This window comes from Trametes versicolor, assembly GCF_000271585.1.
Source record: "Trametes versicolor FP-101664 SS1 unplaced genomic scaffold TRAVEscaffold_1, whole genome shotgun sequence".
Classification (NCBI taxonomy): Eukaryota; Fungi; Basidiomycota; class Agaricomycetes; order Polyporales; family Polyporaceae; genus Trametes; species Trametes versicolor.
The window spans coordinates 181,980-203,468 of record NW_007360321.1 but is presented as its reverse complement, the minus strand read 5'-3'; the positions used below and the strand labels follow the sequence as shown (position 1 = coordinate 203,468).

At 58.1% G+C, this 21,489-nt stretch overlaps 5 protein-coding genes across 5 annotated transcripts; 1 reads left to right on the top strand and 4 right to left on the bottom strand.

The window, feature by feature from the left end:
- Positions 1-3,864: 3,864 nt before the first annotated feature.
- TRAVEDRAFT_67757 (MFS general substrate transporter) lies at positions 3,865-6,391 on the bottom strand (the record flags this gene model as incomplete). Its single annotated transcript, XM_008034330.1, has 15 exons — positions 3,865-3,982; positions 4,061-4,322; positions 4,376-4,605; positions 4,667-4,731; positions 4,792-4,837; positions 4,895-5,122; positions 5,186-5,300; positions 5,368-5,430; positions 5,487-5,519; positions 5,575-5,672; positions 5,725-5,791; positions 5,848-5,988; positions 6,046-6,090; positions 6,146-6,311; positions 6,373-6,391. 15 exons carry the CDS (start codon positions 6,389-6,391, stop codon positions 3,920-3,922), a joined length of 1,641 nt encoding a protein of 546 aa, XP_008032521.1. The 3' UTR covers positions 3,865-3,919.
- A 608-nt stretch (positions 6,392-6,999) lies between these two features.
- TRAVEDRAFT_54920 (UDP-glucose 4-epimerase) lies at positions 7,000-12,066 on the bottom strand (the record flags this gene model as incomplete). The annotated part of the gene is made up of 14 exons (XM_008034137.1): positions 7,000-7,344; positions 7,401-7,631; positions 7,689-7,829; positions 7,879-7,921; positions 7,971-8,220; positions 8,295-8,554; positions 8,646-8,679; positions 9,564-9,755; positions 9,814-10,315; positions 10,369-10,865; positions 10,917-11,209; positions 11,262-11,687; positions 11,741-11,834; positions 11,884-12,066. The coding sequence occupies 14 exons, from the start codon at positions 12,064-12,066 to the stop codon at positions 7,203-7,205; spliced, it is 3,288 nt and encodes a 1,095-aa protein (XP_008032328.1). The 3' UTR covers positions 7,000-7,202.
- Positions 12,067-12,902: 836 nt separating this feature from the next.
- On the bottom strand, positions 12,903-14,974 carry TRAVEDRAFT_32679 (uncharacterized protein; the record flags this gene model as incomplete). The annotated part of the gene is made up of 7 exons (XM_008033737.1): positions 12,903-12,935; positions 13,696-13,932; positions 14,006-14,199; positions 14,262-14,381; positions 14,434-14,512; positions 14,573-14,853; positions 14,914-14,974. The coding sequence occupies 7 exons, from the start codon at positions 14,972-14,974 to the stop codon at positions 12,903-12,905; spliced, it is 1,005 nt and encodes a 334-aa protein (XP_008031928.1).
- A 777-nt stretch (positions 14,975-15,751) lies between these two features.
- Positions 15,752-16,510, bottom strand: TRAVEDRAFT_157463 (uncharacterized protein). Its single transcript, XM_008034329.1, has 3 exons — positions 16,122-16,510; positions 15,919-16,072; positions 15,752-15,861 (listed from the first exon to the last, which is right to left on the bottom strand). Exon 1 carries the CDS (start codon positions 16,494-16,496, stop codon positions 16,161-16,163), a length of 336 nt encoding a protein of 111 aa, XP_008032520.1. The 5' UTR covers positions 16,497-16,510; the 3' UTR covers positions 15,752-15,861; positions 15,919-16,072; positions 16,122-16,160.
- A 355-nt stretch (positions 16,511-16,865) lies between these two features.
- TRAVEDRAFT_157459 (exocyst subunit EXO84) lies at positions 16,866-19,646 on the top strand (the record flags this gene model as incomplete). Its single annotated transcript, XM_008034328.1, has 8 exons — positions 16,866-17,335; positions 17,387-17,501; positions 17,552-17,685; positions 17,738-18,067; positions 18,126-18,310; positions 18,364-18,910; positions 18,963-19,093; positions 19,152-19,646. The coding sequence occupies exons 1-8, from the start codon at positions 17,005-17,007 to the stop codon at positions 19,644-19,646; spliced, it is 2,268 nt and encodes a 755-aa protein (XP_008032519.1). The 5' UTR covers positions 16,866-17,004.
- Positions 19,647-21,489: the final 1,843 nt, after the last annotated feature.

The window sequence follows — 21,489 nt, the reverse complement described above, 5'->3', positions numbered from 1 at the left end:
ACGCGCGCGGGAGTATATAATCCTTTCCTGAACGTCAATAAGGGTGAGCGCAGTGCCCGCGTTGCTCGCGCGAAGTCGCGCGAGGTATACGAGGTAACTGCGACCTCGCGACGCGCGGCGCGCGAGGCGCGACTTCGTGCGCAATGCGCGTGCCCCCCCAAACATGGTTATCACGCGCGCGTCCCTAAAAACTGCTTCAGAACCATGTTTAAAGTATTATCACTCTCAAATAGAAGCTGTACAAGTATGAGCACCGTTATAACATCCCTCGCAAGTTAATAAGATTAGTAGTAAGGTTTTACTCCTCCTAGTACCTCTCTATGGCTTCAAACCTGTCCCAAATATTATATAAATGTGCACAAATCTTATAATTTGAGGTTGCGAGCACCACTGTGCTTGTTTTACGATGTCTAACTAGCCAGGAGTAGATACTACAGTGTTCTCGCCGGGAGTATGAACGCGAGGCGCCCAGTGGAGGCATTACCATATCAGGGCGTTTACGGCGCTTACATTACTATCTGGCCACCGGTATATAGGAGGCGCCGAGCGCCGGCTGCCAGAGTCTGCCGGAAAGTCGCAGTCCCAGCGGGTCAGATGGTTTGGGGGCTTCCGACCCTGGCCGCAGGCATGGCATCGCGCATTCCGTCTGGCTGGTGGGCAGCAGGTGCCAGGCGGCGGTTCGCGCGGGATGCTGGGGCGAGGGCTTCTGTGCGCGGGATGCCGTACTGCTGCGACCTTCCCGCCCCGCGCGCCCCGTCGCGGAGCCTATGTGAACGGCAGATTCTTTGCTTTGCTGCATGCGTGGGACACGGGGCGTGCGGGGACATAAACTCAGCATTTCGGCGACGGAGACATATGATAGGGTGAAGGTTATTCCTCGGGGCTGCTGAGGCTGCGGCGTGTCCGACGCTACGAAGCGTGGGGCGAAAACGTAGACGCGAAGGTCGTGTCGAAGAACGCTAGAACGCAGATTGCGTTTCTGCGAGCCCGCGAGCCTAAGCTTCTATCCGAGTCTGAGCATTGGGAGGAGATACAGGGCGTCGCGCGATGCTGGGAAGCTGGGAACTGGAGCACTCGGGCGGGGCGGCAGCATGTGCTCCCCCATTTGGCGCAGCGACCCTGACGTGCGCCCCGGGGCGCCCGCAGCGCTGCCATCCGTACGTATGTAAGTTTTCCGTGCCCGGCATGATAGACCCGATCGTACGTATACGCAGCGGCGCATGCGGGAGTGCTATACCGCATCCATCGCTGCACGGTGACAGCTCTGCAGCGGCGTCCAGGCGGCCTTCATTGCGTCGTCGAGCATGTGCACACGTCACTGGCGCCGCTGCCGAGACGATAGAACGCACTTATTGAAGACGCGACTGCCTAAGCCTCCCTTCCCACTGTCCAGCGATGGTATTGCCAGACGAACGGCCAACCCCGCGTGCGCTCGGGCGCACCCATAGCCACAGATCCCGTTCGAGCTTGAGCCTAGCGTGAACGGTTCCGCCCATGCTTGCTGCAGGCTCCAGCTATCAGCCAATCTGCAGCGGGCCGGCGGGTGCCCAGTGCGCAGCTGCCCACCACACGCGCGCTGGGAGGGCCCGGTGCGGCAGGAGCCTGCGCCTGTCAGGGGAAGCACGCCCGATTGGGCGGCATCATTGCATGCGCGGCGGTGCTGCCCGGCGAGACTAATCCTGGTCCGCGGGCGTGCTTCGCGCTTCGCATGGGAACGCGGGAGCCCGCGCCTGGCGTGCACCGTCACGCCGGGGCAGACACAGACAGACACCGTGGGCTGCGACGCGGGGGGCCGGGGGTCTGCTTCTGCCCTTGGCAGGTGTCGCAAGGCGCCTGCGGTCAGATTGGAGCTGCCTGGCTGAGTGCGATGGGGCCGCCGGCGCAGCGAAGTCGAAGAGGAAGAGGAAGGGCGGTTGCTCGGGCGTGGTGAGGCGAGTCACGGTCGCTGCCTGAGGCGCAGGCAAGGGTCTTGGACGCCTTGCGCCGCGCGTCCTGGTGTCCACTAGCTAAAACCGACACCGGAGGAAGACAGAAAGCGGTCGCAAGAGCGTGCGTCATGCCGTGTATGTGCAAGTCGGCCATCGAGGTGAGTGCTCCCGGACCACTAGGAGGCGGGGGACGTGCGTTAATTAACAGACTTTGTAGCGGATAGAGCGGCCATACCGAAGCAGAAGTGGCTAGGCAGCTTCAGGCACGCGGACGCCATACGCCGGGGTCTTCGTGTGTCATGACCACGTCGCGATGGGCCTGGCCTCTCGTCCCGACGGGGGTGTCGATGGGTTCTATATCGAGAACTGAGCTCAACAGGCCTGGCGACGTCGTAGCCAGCCTGAGTGCGGTCCGTACTGGGCAGAAGCCTCCTCTTACGAAGATGCGCATGCTTATAGCCCCGTACAGAGCAGATGAATACCCTCAGCTGCTTTCGCCAAGACGGTCACTCAAGGGATGGCGCCTGTCTCATCCGGGATTCCTGGAAACGGAGTCGATGATCACCGCTCGGGCGGCAGCCGCCTTTGTGCGCCAAACCGAACCCGGCCGTGCAATACCGTCGGACATACCGTCTCACGGTGCAAGAGCCGCAACAGGCTTGGTAGGAAGCACGGGCGTGGCGACCTGATACAAGGTTAGTTTGACGCCTTTACACCCATTCGTACAAGATCCCGCTGACGTGTTAAGGAACCACTTCATCGCCAGAGCTTGTAGCTTGACCATGCCGCCTTTAGTGATGGTGATTGAATTTTGTTCTTTCCAATCGAAGAGATGGATTGCAACTCGCGCCGTGTGGCCTCGTCCGAGCATGGCAACTCCCCCGCGTGCCTTCTTGAACATAGAGAACCGTCGGGTGAGCGGTGTTCCAAGCCTCCGAGGACCCGATCATAACTCACCTTAATTCCTTGGACGGCATCGAACGGCGCTGAACAGTGCCACCCGTTCCTGGCGTCCCCGTTAATGCACATGCGGGCGGCACACGGAGCTCAAACCGGTCGGCGTCTCGCTGTCGCGCCAGAAGTTTGGGATGGCGACAGCGTTGGACTATCGTACAGGATCCCAGTACCTCCGAGCCGACCGGCTTTGAAGCACGGGGGCTCCGTTGAGCGGAGCGATGAACGCATGAATCTGAGGAAGCCTGAGGAAGATAGGTACTAACGTTTTGAAGAACCGAGCCGAAAGTCCAGCTGGCAGGTCCGGGTATCATTTATCAGTTCTGACGCACGTACTGTGGCAGCTGAGTGGTTGGCATGGCCCGCGCTATGCTTCCCTTCCTCGAGCTTTCGATCGGTCTAGTAGGGCTGACCTCTCCGGACAGACGTATCAAGTGGCGCTAGGTCGAGTGCCCCGGTGTCTGTAAAGTGCTCTGGCAGGGAACACACGTGTGAACGACGTTTAAAACAGTCAAACGAAGAGGATAACCTCGAGGCGTTGAGGTTGTCCTATTTTCCCGATACAATTGAGGAAGTTGACGCTATTCTGGCAAAATGAAAACTAGTAGTGCTGTCGCTTAATTTACCAGCGCGCCTTCATGACGCATGCGTTGGCGCTACGAGCAGACATCGCCGCGTCTCCTACGGGACAAGGTGTCGCTGAAAATTGTGTATAGTATGGGGCATGTTGGCCAGTACGCTCACCCCCCTCAGACAGTGTGCAAGTTGTGTGAGACTGTTACCAACAGCGTGGTATTGTTTGCCAGTTGTTTGACGCGCTTGAGGCGCCACGATCACAGCGTGGCCCCGCCATCCTACTAGTTTAGCGAGCTTGCCGATCGTCCTAAGTAGAATCAGTATGATGGATGTGGTTTTAGTCACACAGCGGCTCGGCAACGGCATAATCAGCGCTGGTGAGTACGGGGAGATGTGTGTAGAAGTACAACGAGATGATACAATTTACCGAACATAGAATTTCGTGACAGCTGAGAGAAGTTTTACTTTGTTAACGCCTGCTGCGCGGTCGGCTCTCCTCGAAACATGTGCGGATGCCGCGCGATCTGACGAATTTCCGTCAGCGTCGGCCTCACACCACAAAAACGCCATGACGGGTGACAAGGAGAAACGAGGCCACTCACAAACGAACGCACGCGCTTCCCGTAAATGTACATGGGTACGGACGCGAGCCAGCAGAACGCCTGGCACGCGCCGAGGATGAGCAGCGAGACTTTGACGCCGCGACTGAGGACCATGCCGTTCGCGAAGAACGTCGAGCCGTAGAGGACCATGTTCTTTCCGAAGTTGCTCAGCGCGAGGATGTGCAGCGCGTTCGGCCCGTGCGTGTCGAGGAGGTACGTCACCGCGGCTGACCCGGACACGACCATGCTGAAGTTCAGCATTCTGCGTTTGCGCGTGGTCAGCTTATGTCGAGGCGTGGAGATGCTTGAACGTACGTGATGCAGGCGACGGCGCCAATCCAAGGCATGTGGTGGTCATTCCCGACTGCCCATCCGACGTAGCCGAACACGCCGAAGAGCATGCTGAGCATGAAGATAAGCCGGAACTCGGGCTCGTATACACCGCGGTTCCGTTTGGCGATCCAGACGACACCCCAATCGTTGAGCGGGCCGGTGACGGCCATGGCGAGCACGATGCCGACGATCCCGCCGAGGTTAGTCAAGCCCTAATGGAAGATCAAACATGAGAGAGGAGTAAGGCAGATGAGAGGAACAGAATCAACTCACGATTTGGGATGCGTTGAAGTTGTACTCGAGCGTGAAGATCGTTGACGAACACAGCGGTACCAAACCTGTCAAAGTGACCTCTTCAATTGATTCCTCCGAGCACGCTGATCATGGAAAATACGCACTTAACCACACTGTCTGCATCCCATGCGAGAGAAACACGAAGTATGTCTGCACTCGCAGGCCTAATGTGAACAAAAGCACAGCATGGGAGGGGAAACTACGCACCACAGGAGACAGGAGGAACGGGAATGGCCGCAGGAAGATCTTCCACATGCTCACGTCTGTGAAGGTGCCATGCCAAATCTTGAGCTGTGACAGGTAGCTTGGCATTGAAGGCTGCGACGGCGCATCGACGCTCTCGACGTCGCTCCCAGCAGCAACCTTCTCTAAGCTGTCATCGTCGCTGCTGTGTCTCTTCAGCGCATTCGACGTGACTTCACGTTTGAAGGTGGTCTACGAGTAGTAAAGCCCAAGTCAGATGTGTGCCCAGAGACAAGGAGATGCATCCACACGTACCTCCGGTACGAAAAAGAACACCGCAATGACCGTCATACCGAGGGGGATGCTCACAAACCAGAACCCGAACTCCCAGGAGAGATTCTGAATCACGAAGCTGCAGATCAATGGGCCCCTATAAACCCGTATGCATCAGCCATGCAAGATTTGGTATGACTGAAGCAACTTGGTCGTGAACTAACAGCGTGATGCCGGCCATGATAGCAAAACTCCAGATCACAGAGCGCGAGCCCCTCTCGTGGACGCTAGAAGTAGTGTGGCTTGTCAGATCCGAGTTCCGCTCTCATCGCGGTACACCTACCAGTAAATCTGCTCCAGAGTAGACGCTACCAGACTGGATACAGACGTGGTATGAGAACAGCACAACCGGCGTCGAAGGAACAGTATACCTTTGGAGTGCTGACATACCGAACCCTTGGAAGAGACGCGCAGCGCGGATGGACGCCAGGTTCGGACTCAGGGCACACCATATGCACGAGATGAACATCTGCTGCCTGTGAGCCTTGTCTCAACCTCATACTCGAAGGCTGAGAACCTACCAGAGATACGGAGGCCAAGTAAACAATCCGGTGGCCGAACTTCACCGCAAGAGCATTTTGCGCAAGCCTAGAGCACTGAGAATGAGCACTGCTCACTGCTGGAGACCAGAATCATCGACGTACATGAAGATGCCAAGACCAAGGAGGATGAACCCGAAGGACGACGTTATGTTGTCCACCGAAACATTGAACTGCTTAGCGAGTAGGACATAGCCAGGCCCGACCATGGGCGACAGCGCGCCGTCAAGACTTGCAGCGAATGCACTGTCATGTCCCCGGGTTAGGAGACAAAAACCAAAACAAGGGGCCGAGAGTACTCACAGCGTCCAGAAACACGCCTCCTTCTTCCATCGTGGCCAGTTCAAGCTGTTCAACGAGACATAAGGGCGTGCTCATGTCCCAACAGGCAACAGAAGCGTACGGGTCGCGAGGGTCGTCTGACGGCTGCGGGATGAGCACGACGTGTGCGTACTTGCCCGTTCCACGCTTGAGGTGCTTGGCCTCGTCGATAGCGACCGAGTGCCCATCGACAATTCTCTGGTCCGATAGCAGTCCGGTGCCAGGAACACGGTCCAAGTGCCTGTCCTCTGGAGATACGTGCAGCGAGTGAGTAAATGGACGGTATCGGATGGGCTAGACGTCACTCACCGAGTATTCCAAACACCATGGCGTGCAAGTAGGAAGAGCGTCGACCTCGAGCGCGAGGTACTGGGCGACGGCGGCCCTATATACGCTTTGGCGTGAGCGTGTTTGAATGCGTCGCCAGCTTTACGGTACGCCCGCCACTTACAGCGAGCGCCGTGGCACCATGGGACCGCGGAGAGCCACAGAAGGTCAGTAAGGCCGTCAAATGACCTAAAGGTACTGTCCCGGGGTGTACGTTAGAGAAGGATTCTCTCATGATGCGAGATCATGAGAAGGGCAGCGAGCATATCAGGAGCTCGAAGGGGGAATGGGACGCCGTGGAGGTATGAATAGGACCCTGACTCTCAGCTGCTGTAAGTGTCGGGAGCAATTGCACGTTGCCATAAAGCCAAGCTGGGTGCTAGTTTTGACATAGCGCTTGCAAACAATATATGCACATGTCGCATCATCGTGCAGAGACTGCATATTAACAGGTTATGGTGAGCATCGCGTCCAGCCCGAAGAGCATATGGGGGAAGGACGGACTTACATCGTGACATCGTGGGGGTGAGGACTCGGACGCAAATGAGCGCCAACGCCAAATTCACACTTCCATGGCTCCGAGGCAGTGGATGCACCTCACTCCAATTCTCGGCGATCCAGATAGTGAATTAATCTGCAGCAATAGGGGCTGACACGCAGCAGTATACTGTACATTCAGCACACCGACTTCTACTCGAGCCTACATACCATGTCCGACAGCGACGGCGGGCCGTCGCGAGCGATTAGAATAGGAGTCGGGCCAGCACTTCTTCATCTTCGTCTTTCTCTATGCACTCGGTGGGGCATATGCATCACGCGTCATAACCCTTGGGGTTCTTCGTCTGCCAGTTCCAGAGGTCGCGGCACATTGCGTCGAGGTCTTCCTTCGCCTTGAACCCGAGCTCCTTCTCTGCGAGGGTCGGGTCCGCGGTGAGGTCCGGCACGTCCCCGCGCCTATGTCGCAACGGTCAGCTCATGCACTACAAGCGTCGACAGTCAAAACTGCGCACCTGCGTCCGACGATCTCGTACTTGAAGTTGAAACCGGTCGCCTTGCGCATCGCCTCGATGATCTGGAGCACGCTCAGACCCTTGCCTTTGCCAAGGTTGTACGCCTTGTAGCGCGCGTCGCTCGTCGCATTGTCGAACACCTTCGACTCGGGCGCGAGCGCGTCCAACGCGAGCAAGTGGCCGCGCGCGAGGTCGAGGACGTGCAGGTAGTCGCGCACGCACGTGCCGTCCCTGGGAAAATGGCGCGCGATGTCAGACAGGGGCTAAGTGCTGGCTGGGACTACGTACGGAGTGGGGTAGTCGCTGCCGAATACTTTGAGGTTGTTAGGTTGGCCACCGACGGCGATGGCGCCAAGGAGGGGGAAGAGGTTTCCGGGGCGGCCGATCGGGGCCTCACCGATGAGACCGGAGGGGTGCGCACCGCCAGGGCTGCGAGGACCGTCAGCGCAATCCGCGTTGTTTGTGAAATAGAACTCACTTAAAGTAGCGTAGCGAGAGGCCGCGCCACCGCTTAGGCTCAGCTGCAAGACTGTCAGCGCGAATCCAGAATCCGCAACTCAGGGGACGTACCGCTGCAGAGATCCGAGATGATCGTCTCGCACATGATCTTCGTCTTTCCGTACGGACTGTGGGCCTCCAGGCGAGTCGTCTCGGGAATGGGGATGGTCGGGGGCGTGCCGTATACAGTCGCGCTGGATGAGTATACGATGCGCGTGCAGTCGAACTCGGACGCGATCTGGAGGAGGTATACCGTTGCGGAGACGTTGTTCTCGTAGTATGTCAGGGGTATCTCGGTCGATTCGCCAACCGCCTTGTATGCCTGTATGTACGCATGTGAGCGGTCGTCCATCTTATGGTCCCCGCTGCTGAGCGCGAGGGGGGAGGAAAGCGTACCGCGATGTGAATAACGCCCCAGATGCCGCCCTTGCCATACTTCTCAAACACTTTCTTGATCTCCTCGCGCTTCGTCAGGTCAGCGGTTTGCGCGTCGATCTCCGCGCTGTCCTTGTCCTTTTCGGATGCATTGGCGGGGAGGTTGTCACGCGCGATCTGAGCGACGCGCTCGAGGGCCTTCGGGGAGGAGTTGTGGTGGTTGTCGACGGAGATCACCTTGTACCTGCGCGTCTCTTGCAGGGCGAAGATGACATGGGAGCCTAGCGTTCAAATTCCGCACGCGCGAGGCAAGAACATGTGTCTGATGAGTATCTGCGTCTATATTGTGCCTGTGCGAAGGCGCGTGCGTACCGATGTATCCCGCGCCGCCGGTGACTAGTACTCGCTGTGCGTCCGTCAGCACCGCTCGCGCACGCCGTGGTCAGTGTGGGCACCCACCTTGAGGGGCTGGTCGTCTTGTGCAGACATGGTTGCGATGGTCGCAGGGGCAGTGTGGGGTTTTGCGAAGCGGCGGGGAAAGAGGATTGGGCGGACGGGAGGAGGCCAGTTCGTATTTATCGATTCAGCCATCTCCTTCCATCCTCCTTCGATCGTTTCCGTTTCTGCACGGACCCGCGGCCCGCCCAGCGGCGTCCCCGACCCGCCCTCGATGATTCATGCGACCGGAGCCCACACGCCTGCGCTCCCACAAATTCCTGCTCTAGTCTCCGGGCGGAGAGGTTCTATAGATCCGAAAAACATCCAACGCCTCTAGATCGCCTTGAATTCCCGTTCGTGCCCTCGAGCGCACCCGAATTCCCGTTCGTACGCCTCCAGATCAACCTGAATTCCCGTTCGTGCGCCTCCAGATCATCCTGAATTCCCGTTCGCGCCTCTAGATCAGACTTGAATTCCCGTTCGTACCTCTCGTCCAATCACAGCGCGGGCCCAAAGGCCAACGAGGCCCGACTCGCCTCCGCACCGCCCGTTCGACATGTCGTCATGTCGGTGCCGACTCTCGCCGGCCACAAATGGGGAGCAAATGCATTCCGACCCTCCAATGATCGTCAGCGCGTGCGCGGAGGAACATCTGCTCTGGCAGTGCCGTTACAACCCCTCATGGGGAAAACATACATGTGCACCGCAGCCCTATCGGTCCTCCATCTTCACATCTCCTTCGGTGTCCTTCTCAGGGCTCTCAGTCATCCCCGCGCCCTTCTCCAGGTCAGGGGCGGGAGCAGGGGGAACGTCCTTCGCGCTCTCCTTCGCGGCACCCTCGTCCATGCCCACAGGAGGCGCAGGACTCGCTGACGCCTGTGCTGCAGCCGCCTCCTTCTCAGCGATGGCCTTCTCGCGCTCCACTCGGCCCTTCTCGATCTCCTGTGCGAGGAGCACCACGTCGCCCGCGCCGATCCGCCCGAAGTACTGCAGGTACTGGTCACGCGCAGTCCGGAGCGCGAGCCATGCCCAGCGCTGCTTGTTCTGTGTTCGCACAGCCGGTCAGTAACCCGAATTCAAGACCGACGATGATGACACGTACCTCTTCGTACTTGCGGATCAGGTCATCTGGTGGTAGGACGATCGCGGCTGGTTCCGGGACCGGTGCCGGCGCAGGCGTGGGCGCAGGAGCGACTACAGGTGTTGGTGTAGGCACGGGTGCAGCAGCTGGTGGCGGATTGGGTGTAGCCACCCGGGCAGGAGACGGTGCCGCGCTCTCGCCCGAAGCCGGTGTCGTTCCAGGCTTCGCAGGAAGCGATGGATGGAGCGGTGCAGGGGCACTGAGCGTATTCCGTGCATGAGCAGCGGCGGGGTCTGGAGACGCGGCCGATGGTACTGTGGGTGCCGGCTGTGCCGGGGGCGCAGACGGGACGGTGCTCGCCGCGGCTGGGAGCCCAGGTGCGGGCGCGCCATCCTTGAGCGCGGCTGCCTTCGCTCGCGCCTGGGCCATACGCTCTGCCTTCTGCATAAGCTGCTTTCTGCGCATCTCGATGCGGGCGTCCTCCTGCTTGACCTTCTTGACGAAGTCTTTGACGTCACCAGCCCTAGTGTTCTGTCAGCATGCTGAGACTCCGGAATTAACGGACGTGAACTGAACTGGAAGGGGTGCTCCAGGTCGCGCAGGTCCCGGTAGCCCATTTCCCAGATCTCGGTCAGCGGCGCACTTCCATAACGATGCGGCCACTCCTCCGGGTCCATGCGCATCTTCTTCCGCACACCCTCCGTGGCCTCCTCTAAGCCAACTCGCCTCTTCTCTCCGTCGATCTCAATTTCTGCGTGCCACGCTTCACGGTCAAACGGCGGACAGAGTTCGTTCTTCCATCGCACCCAGTTCTTCTCGCGTTCGAGCATGACCTGCACCGCCTCTGCAAATGCACGCCCGTGCGGTGACGTTTGGCGGAGCTCCTCGACTGCGCGGGCGATAGTGTCCTGCACCCATTGGGCGTCGGTGGGCTCGAGCGTGAAGTCGAGCTGGAGCGAGCGGTTCCGCGGGGTATACCATGTCGCTTTAGCGGCTTTGGTGAAGTTGAGGAGGTGATTTAGCACTATCAGGAGCTGGAAGAGTAGCTGCCTTCGGAAATGCGTGTCTGAGATCTGAACGAAGGGTTAGTAAGGCGGGTTCAATTTCGTCAATGCGAGACGTGCCTCCAAGTCCAGCAGCTCCGGGCTGGTCAGGTACTTCGCGAAGTAGTACTCGCTGGTTGCGGGACTTTCGGCTGCTGGTGCGGGTGCCCGCTTTCGCTTCAGCTGGCTAGAGGCACCGGCAGTCGCGTGTAATGATTTGTTGCCCATAAGAGCGCGCTCTTTCGCAGTGGCCTCCTTGATCACCGGCAGTACCTTATCTACCGCGTTTTTGAACGCCGAGAACGTCCTCGTTTCCGAGAACAGGTGTGGCCGAGAGAATGGAAGCTGCAAGGACCAGAAAGTGTAGAAGAAGTCTGAAGTGGCAACTTAGCTTCAAGGCGGACAAGAGAAACCTGATATACATACCATCCTTCTCCTTCCGTTTCCGCTCGGCCTCCTTAGACGCCTGCTCCTCCTTCGTCTCGTCGACCTCCATCTGGTTCGCCTCCTCATCCTTCCGCTCATGCCCTTTCGCGCCAGGGCCCTCCCACATGGGTCCGTACTCGCCCCGGAGGTTCACACCGCTACGCTCCCCAAGCGGAAACACCCTACTGAGGAACGTGAGGATGCGCCCGCAGAATTGCGTCGTCGCGCCCATCTTGGAGAGGCGGCGGAGGAGGTCGTTGAGCGTGCGGAGGAGCACGAGCGCCTTGCCCTTCTGCGGGACCATGCCTGCGGTGAGGCGGTCCGCGCGCTGCTCGATCCAAGAGAATATGTGTGAGCATGAGGCGATCGTTTGTGTCTCGAGGAGGTCCTGGAGGGTGTTGAATGGGAAGATCTGGTCGCATGCGTCTGCGAGCGCAGGGTGAGCGCAAGAGTGAGGGCGAAGCGTTGCTGTTACGGACCATGCTCGGTAAAGGTGAGAATGAGGTCGAGTCTGTCGCTGAGCCCGTCATAGTACTTGGTCTCCGGGTGCTTGAGGGCCGTGCCCTCAGTGGCCTGCATGCGGGTGAGCTTGCAACGCGGAAAGATGTCCATGAATACTGACGGCGAGCTCGTAGACTTCTTTCCTGAGCACATACTCCCACTTCGCCTTCCACGTGTCCGGGCTAGTCTTTGACCTGGACTCCTCTAATGTCTGCGCAACAAGCGCGTCGAGGGCGACCTTGTTTATGGGGCGTGGAGGCAGCGACGCCAGCAACGAGGTTAGGCTGTCCTGAAGAGCTTGCATCGTGTATGTGTAGATTATGTGTGTCAGTAGTTTAGGTCTCGAGGAAGAGTAAGCAGAGCAGGCCGGGCATGGGCGCAGGCGGTGGTGAGAGGACAAGGTGAGCGACGCCACAATGGCACAGGCGCTTCTCTCGGCCAGAGCAAGCGCCTATGGATGTACTGATCGGACTCCGCGCGCCCGGCCCTCGACAGGAATTCAGAATCATGTGGGGAGGGGCAACGCCTGCAAGGCTGATGGCCAGCTTAGTCATCAGGCGCTGGCGCAAAACACGGTCGCGTTTCATTAGACGCGTGTGCGCGCGCGCTCGGCGTCTGCTGCAGTGGCTGATCGCGCGAAGCAGCTGGCAAAGTAGAATATACAACGAATTAGCAGTCAAAATCTGTTTAGCAGAGCTGGGAAAGATTAAGGTACTTTGTGGCAGACTCGTATGTAAGGGCGGTAGCAAATATAGTAGTTGGGAGAGCGGACTGCCGAATATATGCAGCCTGTTCTAGCAAGCTTCAGCCTTCCAGTGGTATGTACCTATGTTAATTTGTCGCAGCGCGCGCAATACTGCACCATGGCTTATTCAAAAGCGACCACGTTCTCGTGTCTTCTCTCGCGTTTAATTTTCATAGAAGCGGGTGGATCTTCTTCAGCCTCAAGATCAAGGACTAGCTCTCTTGCGCGCGCTGAGCATTGCAAGCTTGGTGCCGTTTTCTCCTGCCTCTCTCGCGATACTCTGCATGCCGCGCGCCTTCTGAGCCGAAGCTTCATGACAACTTGCATTGTTCTCGTGGTCCTGATGTCGAAGGTGGCCCTCATTTTTCTCCATAGACAGCTGGAATTCTTAAAAACTAAGCTGTACCATTTGTGAAACTTGATACCTCCTAGTGCGTTGTAGTACACCTTATTCCAGCAAGTTATAAAGCTGTATACTTGATATGATATACATAAAGTGTACCAGAAACGCGAAATATGTGTTTTGGAAAGCAGTAGAAGCCAACAAACCCGCCTTAGCTGTGAAGGATGCACGTCGCGGGGTGCGTTCTTCCATCACGTGATGTCGCGCGGCGCGAGTGTGGCGCAAGTCGTGCGGTCAACGCGCGCGCGCGCACCCGCGCAGCTATACATGCATTTTCCACTTTCCTCACATTCATCTATCACTGCGCGACCCGACTATTCTTCCCGCGCCGTATATTTCTCGCTTTTGGCGAATTTATTTTTGCATTTGAGCTGTTCAAACATGCTGAATTCACCCGCCGACCACAATTTCCGGAAGATGTGTACGTTTTTCAGGAAAATTAAAATCAACGTTTTATTTTCATACACAAAGGGCCCCTACTCCGACACTTTTCATGTCGCTACGATGTGTGTGCACGCTTTACCGTCAAACACAATTTGAGTACCACTTTCTATGGGCGTCTCGTGAAATCGCAAACACGAACAAACACGGGAGGGCTCGCAGGCGTTGCCCCTCCCCAAATCATGCCCTCCATCGATATCCTCTCGCCCCCATCGTATACTGGAGCACATATACATTTAATCAAGTCCTTGCATATTTATACATGCCTGCGCTGCTATGTGCCCACCCCGACTACTCAGTAATCACACATCGAGTTCCTCCACCGAGTTCGCCATCGAGTGCGCCGTACTTCCGTCCCGGGTTTTCGTGGTGCTGTCGTGGACGTACACCTCGAGCGGCATGCCCACAGACCCACCTGCGGTGAGGCTCGTCGCAGTCGGATTCGACGCAGACACACGCTTCTGAGGGCCCGCCCAGGAGAACGTCGTCGACCGCTGCGTGGTGTAGAAGCTATCGTCATGCCGCTGCTGCCCGACGCGCAGGATGACGATCGAGAAGATGATGCCAGTGAGCGGGACCGCCTGTAGTAATGTGTGGTGTTAGAGTTAGGTTAAAATATTGCTACCAACAGTTCGTCACGGCGATTAGACGCACCATCTCGGACATGAGCTCGAGGATCTCGGAGCCGAACTCGAGCGTCATGACCATGACGAAGAGGTATGCGGCGTTGATGAGCCCACTCTCGAGGATGATGCGCACGATTGGGGTGAGGCGCGACTGGTCCGCCTCCGTGTCGAGCGCGTTCTTCAGCCGGCGGTCGATAGACCAGATACGATAAGCCAGCAGTGCTGGGAGGGAACAGAACGCCAATTGAGGTGAGCTACACTCGTGGAGATGGGTAGAGGCGTACATGTCGCCATAGCGTTGGCTACGAGACTGAGGGAGAAGAAGACCGTAAGCCAGGTGGCCTCGGTGTGGATCGCTTCGTTGGGGAGGTTGGTGTACGCCCACATCGTGTACGAGCCGGACACTGTACGTCGTCAGCGTACGTTTATAGACCAAACCCGGTGGATCGGACCCACCTGCACTGATGAGGGAGAAGGTGACGGGTATCACAATGACCCAGAAGTTCTTCCCCCAAACGACCCAACAACGATAGTTCTGCAAGTCAGTTGCGATTAGCATCTGAAACATTCTCGTGAGTCCCGGTCCTTGACGTACCACGAACGAGTCGCCCACGAGCAGGTCCGCGATGAACAGGCAGTGCTTGGTCGTGAACAGCGGCTCCTTCACGTCCTGCAGGTAGCCAAGGCGCGCCGTCCGAGGGTCATGGCGGATGAACGCCGTGAAGATGTTCGCGCAATCCACGGCAAAGCGCGCAGTCGCGAACAGGATGAGGAGTACGCCCGCCGCAGCCATCGGCCAACTCAGCCTGCGCCTGAATTGGCCGCGGCGGTTGGCGAGGTCGTATCCGCACACGCAGAACAAGCAGAGGAATATGCCTGGATCGTATACAGTCTGGGTGAGCGTGTGATGTGATAAGATATACGGGGCTGGCATACCATAGAGCACACCTTCCACAGCGAGGCCCGCTAGTTCGGCGGTGTCGATGAGTATGGTCATAGTGGGAGGCTCGAGATATCAGAGCGAAGGTTGTGGCCTGTGGCCCAGGGAACGCACACCGGCCAGAGTAAGAGATATGTACAAGAGGCTCAGTAGCTGACACCCAAGGAGAGGCGGATGAGGGAGCCTAGGTGGTGTGCCGTAAACGAGGCCGACAGGGTCTTCCGGTTATATACGGTTGCATTGCAGCCAATCCGCGTCAGACTCCTCAGTGAGAACAGAGTTTTGAACCCTGGCACGAATGCGGCCGAGTGACGACCGCATGAAGGATCCTCCATCGTCCTTGACGGGATCCCGCGCAGCGTTGCGGCATGACCAGAGCTGACGCCGCGGATGCAATGACGGGGCGCCAAGTCAACCTGTAGCAGGGAGAAGAGAGGCCAGGGTCAATGTCTCACGAGAACAGGCCTATAGAAAGCTTTCACCGGTGCATGCGGAGCTTCCTAGGAACTTCCCTGATTGAAGATATCACGATGCACTGGCCTTCTGCTTCGCGCATCTCACGGACAACGCCCGTTGCTCGTCCAGTTGGCAGTACCGCAGCTGTTGGACGTAGTGGCGAGGCAGTGGCTGGCTTTCGAGAATTCGCCGCGCGCGATTTTGACACGCCGTCAAAATAAGGTGTGGGGACAGAGGCACAGCTGCCATACTCCATGATTTTGTCAGAACCACCATCATGGAGTTACCATCTTACGTTGGCTCAATCGGAAGCACAAACGTGGGCGTGCGTACTTTGACTCCGGTCTGCCGGGGCGTGGCAGGTGGGAGGTTCTTATCCCATAATGAATTTGATTGGTTTCGAACATAGCTCAGAGGGATACCCGAGCAGTATTGCATGCGGTGAACAGCGAGGGCTCTTGATGATGATATCACGAAAACCAGGTGTCCTGCTTCACGGATTGAATCGAGGAAGGTGGGCCTTAGGGTGCATGGAGATGGCTCACATCCTCTCGAATACGTCCCCGGGGTTCTTGTCCTGATATATCCCTGTCGGGATCGCCGGATCTCTCGATGCCTGCGGCAATCATAGCATCCATTGAACGATGTGTTTCGGCACTGGGGGCACAGCTGGGATACAGCCCCGGACAGTGAGCATCGCTGAACAATGATTAGCAGAAACAATTTCGAGTGCATGGTGCATTCTCACTGGGTTACGGCAGGATGCAGTCATCCCTCTCCTCCGTGGTCACTTCGTGCCCTCCTGCGTGCTTGCGACGATTATAGTCTCTTCCTCGACTTGAGCAACTGCGGTATCGCCGCTCTCTCCTTGCTTCGCGGAAGTCTGGGTCTCCAAGTCGCTGAGTAAATTGTCTAGATGATCGATAATGCCGTCGAGGCGGCTTTCCACCCCGTCCGCGATCCCCTCCGCAGCCTCCAGTCGGCGAAGGAGCTCTACGACGTCCGGGTCGGATTCATCAACGTTCTGGGACAGAAGTTTGGACAGCAAGGCTATGTCTGCCTCCAGTGAGCTAGAGTTGTTTCCTGGTTTGTTCCCGGTACCATTTGGGAGAGCTTCAGGCATGGTGGTAGCACGAGAGGTTGGTGGATGGGTGCAAGATGTCTTAGACACCAGGCGCTCGCCCTCGTAATCCCCTCACCTCTTTCAGGGTTAGGGTTCACGGGTTCACGGGCAATTCTTAGAAACTACTCGAGTTATGCCACTTGAGCATACTAACCCAGCGTCTCATCCATAAATTGTCCTGTATATCTGGCAGAAGCTTCTCATAAAAGTGGAGTCGATATACGGTAGTTTGTAGTGGACCGTTGCCTGGAATAGGAGACCTGCCTTATTGGGAACAAATATCGGTGCTGTATGAGCGCCTCGTGCAACGCAGCGACCTCCCCAGTTACGACCCATCCTCAACCATCCTCGGCTGCTGAGCGCCTTCTAGTTCTCTACCTCTAGCTTTGAAACCGGTTCCTCTTTGCTGCTCTCATACCGAGAAAGCTGATCTGCAAATCTGTGGCTTCCCTCGTACAGCTTGCCTCTGAACTGCGCCAATACTTGCTAGCGTGCACAGCCGGCAACCATGCAGTCGCTGAGGTCACGGAAGCCCTCCGAGTCGCGCCCAAAGGGTGCACAACGGCAGGGCACTGTGCGTGCACCCAAGCCCGCGCCGCGCAATGCAGAGCGTCGCGCAACCCGTGTCGGGGAGAAGATGAAGAAGCGGATGTCGATGCGTTACGCCGACATATCTGCCCCGACCGATGCGTCTGTGCCTGATATGCCTGCCCTGCCAATTGGCATGCGCACGGCGACGTATACACAGGACGAACAGAGGTTTACGGAAGAGCCGAGGGAGGACCCTATGGTGTCGGAGCTAAGGCTGCTAGACAAGGATGACTTTGACCCAGATGCTTGTGCGTGTGCTTCGGATCCTCGTAGCTGCTGGGCCTTATGACTGGAATCAGACCTCAAGTCGAAGTTGGCGAACTCTACTGAGGCGGAGTTGAGATCACTGCAGTCCTCGTTGCAAGGCCAGAAGGACAACGTTGCGGTAGATCTGCAGAAGAACGTCTTCAAGAAGTGCGTGCGCGCCTCGCTTCTACCGCTTTCAGTTGACTTATGTGATACAGCTATGCGGAGTTCATGCTTGTCTCGAAGGAGGTTAGCACCCTCGAGAACGAGATGCTCGAGTTCAAGGAGGCACTAGCGGAGTGGAAGGGCATGCCATCCCTATTGCACATCGACGACTCCGCATCAGTGGCAGGTACAGACCGCAGCCCATCTGCAGCCGTAAACGATACTGACCCTGCGCATAGATCGAAGACGAAACGTCCGCTCCTCCATCGCCGACCTGCGCATCCTCTACGCGAATCAGATGCAAACCCTCCACATGCAGATCGAGGGTTCGTCTAAGTTCGTGCCCACCACGCCCGGTCGGCACGTCATCACGGAGATCGACAACGTCGTCTCCCTGAACCCCGCCACATACAAGGTGGACCATCCCGTGCGCTTCGTGCTGCTCGACGACGCAGTCCTCGTCGCGCGCAAGCGCAAGCGGAGGAACAACGGCGAGAATGATAAGCTTGTAGCGGAGCGCTGCTGGCCGCTCACCGAGATGTTGGTGCTCGACACCAAAGACTCTGCCAGTCTGTACCACACACTCTATCAAAGGTCACCCGCGGTGCGCTGATACGGCTTCTTTAGACATGAACAACGTGTTCAAGATCCGGCACGGAAAGGAGACGCACGTATATCGGACTGAAATCTCCGTAGACAAGAAGAATCTGCTTTCGCAGTTCCGACAGGTCGCGGAGGAGGCCGCGGCGAAGAAGCGCAAAGAGCGTGAGGGCGAGCACCAGCGCCGCAAGAGCATGTTCATGGGCGGCGACGTGTGTACCCCGTCGCACCGTACTGATATCGCGCTGCTCACGCCTTGTTACAGCGGGCCTCCATGGCATATACGGGCGAGGGCGTCCCGCCCCTCCCGGAGTGGATGGCCGACCTCGCAACCAGATCCGGCGAGCTGGGCGCGACCGCGAAAGAGAAGGCGGAGCGCGACGCGCGCTGGACGGGCGACTGGTCCGACGAGCTCACTGTCGCGATCGCGCTGCGCGAGTGGGACCGTGCGGTCGTCCTCATCGAGGAGGGCGAGGGCAAGCTCGCGATCATGCCCGCGCTCGCCGCGAAGCTCACGCCGCTGAAGGCGTCCCTCTCGGCCGCGCTCCTGCAAAGCCTCGCTACACCGTCGAACAGGAAGTCGACGGTGGTGAGCGTGATCGGTCTACTGGTGCGCCTCAAGGCGGGCGCGGCCGCGCGGAGCACCTTCCTCGGCGCGCGCGCCGACGTGATCAAGAAGTGTGTGCGGAAGATCACGTTTGAGGGACATATTGGGGCGTATATTGCCGATTTGGCGACGGTGGTGTTCACGGGCATCAAGCACACGGCGGACTGGTTCCTCGCTAGCTTCAACCAGAACGAGATGGCCAGCAGTAAGTGCTGCTTGGTCTGAACGTAGATGGTCTAGTCGCTCATGATTGACAGGCTTCGTCGAGTGGGCGAAACAACAGATTGAGCTCTACGCCGAGATGTTCCGGAAACAGGTGTTCAGCTCGGATGTCGACGCGCAAACGATCGACGAAGCTATCCAGATCACGCACCTCCAAAGCAAGAAGGTACGTCTCATACTCATCCTGTTCCTATCACCAGTCACCCGGCCAACACGTTGTACAGCTCCTCGAAGAGTACGGCATCGACTTCCGTTTCTTACTTGACAACCTACTCGTCGAGAAACCTAAAGACCCCTCCCGCCCGCCGCCCTTCCGCTCACACCCCGAGAAGACACAAACCCCAATCCACACACCGGCATCCACACCTGTGCGCTCGCGCTCCCCCGCCGTACCCACCTCCACGCCCTCCCGCACCCGCACGCCGGCCCCAGCGATGCCCCCACTCCCTCCCCCGTCGTCGATGCCCACGCTCGCGATCCCGACGCCTGTGTCCGCGTCGCCGAGCCGCTCCCCATCACGCATGCGCTCGCCCGTGCCGCCGCCGCGCACGGCGAGCGCCGCGTCGTTCCGGAGTCAGACGCCCACGGGCGAGGGCAACCCGCTCATGCGCCCGCCCCGTGGGAGCCCGGCGCCGCCGCCACGGTCGAGGGACCGCCCGGGGAGCGCGACAGGGCGTCCGCCGCCGGTCGAGCTGCCAAGGCGGCAGGGTATGTTCTGAGACTGCTGTGGGCGGGAGGGTGCTGGTTTGTGGATTCCGACTGTTGTACGATAGGTGTAACTTATACCATCTCTCACTTGTTGCTTTCGCTGGACGATTTTGCGACGACGCCGATAAGGGGTCGATAGGCAGTACATCAACGGTGTGAGGCGTTATGCAGGCTACGGGCTAATGGTACGGTGGTTGGGCTACCGGTAGAAGCCAGAGAGATGAGAGTTTGCGTTCTTCATGGTCCAATGACTTGAGGAGAGGGCTGGTTGCCGATTTGGAGGAGTACATATACGAGCGTCGCGAAAATCTGGTTGTCTTTGACAACAAATCATACAACACGAGCAGAAAACATACCATGTGCTACTAGTCTCTACCTACTATTGTACATGAAGAAGACGAGTCCGGTGGATTCCATACTACATAGTCTGGGCGCAAAAGCATCCGAGGGATTGATCGGATCTCGATCTCCCAGCCCTCCTCCTGGACGACGACCACCATCTCCACTGAACGTCCAACGCGAAGCCTGGCTTTCTCTGCGTGCAGTCACAGGCTACGTATACGTATTAAAGCAAAGTATCCCTGGTCTTCAACCGCAACACGCACAATCGTTCCACACTTACACGAGGAACGCGGGTGTCGGCGATTATCTATCCAGCGGCGTGAATATGATGGGCCCACAGTGGTGGACTGTACCAATACTGAGACTCTTCTCGACGCGAGGTGTAACTATGTAAGAAACACAATACTTGCATTCCGAAGGAATTGATTCCAACAGGCTGCTGAATCGCCCATAGCCCCGAGACCGAACCCGACTCCGTTGGGCCTCTGGCGGTCGTATTTGGCCTCGCATCTCTGCACGCCGCAGGACTCGCTCTCGCGCGACTCAAGCAGAGGCTGCCAGATGCGCCTCGGAACAAAGCACGGCTACCCGACGATATCCTGTACGAGGTCTTCTCCTACCTCGATCCAGCAGACGCGGCACAGGCAGGACTCGTTTGTGCGCAGTGGCACCGGAACGCCACGCAGGCATCCTACAGGGAGGTCTCCCTCCATACCTCCTCACCCTTCTCGCGCTCGCTTGCCCGTACCCTCCTGAACAACCCGCGCCTCCGCAGCTACGTGCGCCATCTGGCCGTTGTCCACTGCGCACCAATACCCCAGGAGCACCTGTACGAGTGGGTATATCTCCTGCCGCCCTTCTCGTTGAAGACTTTCCGTGTCTTTGGCCTCCCCGAGCCCACCGAGAAGCTGCGGAGTGCTGTTGTGGTCGGTACAACACCTATAACGGAGATCGCATTGTTCGGGTATAAATTCTCTCAGGAGGTCCTGCTCGAAGGCATCTCATCAGTGGACGACCCCGCGCGGAGGCGATGGTTGATCGGAATGCTCGGCGAGGGCTGGCAGCTGGACCGGCTGAAGCCGTACCGGACCCACCTCCAGGCCGTGTCTGCAGAGCTCGCCTACCCCGTTGCATTACGGCGTTTCTCCGAGGGTATAGGACTCATCACGACGAGCCCTGCGACATTCCATGTGGATGTTACGGCGACGGACGCTCGGGGGGTGTCACGCGAACGCGTAGATGCCCTGGTGGAGGCGGCTGGAAAGTACATCCCCGCGGCGATGTGCATCTCAGTCAACACGATGCACCAGCACCTCCCCACCGGCGAAGCCAGTGCCAGTGAGGACGGGCCCTCAGGACCATCGGGCCAGGTACCCCAGTTTATCCGCGAGGATGAGCTTGTCGAGAACATGCACCGGCTCGAACCGTCGCGATGTATGTGCACCTCTCCGCCGGCCGACCAGGCAATGCCCTCATCCGCCCATATGAGAATATTCGTGGGCGTCACTAGCG

What these genes read in the sequence shown, in the direction of transcription:
- TRAVEDRAFT_157463 (XM_008034329.1), bottom strand. Translation starts at nt 16,496, where the DNA reads ATGCCTGAAGCTCTCCCAAATGGTACCGGGAACAAACCAGGAAACAAC.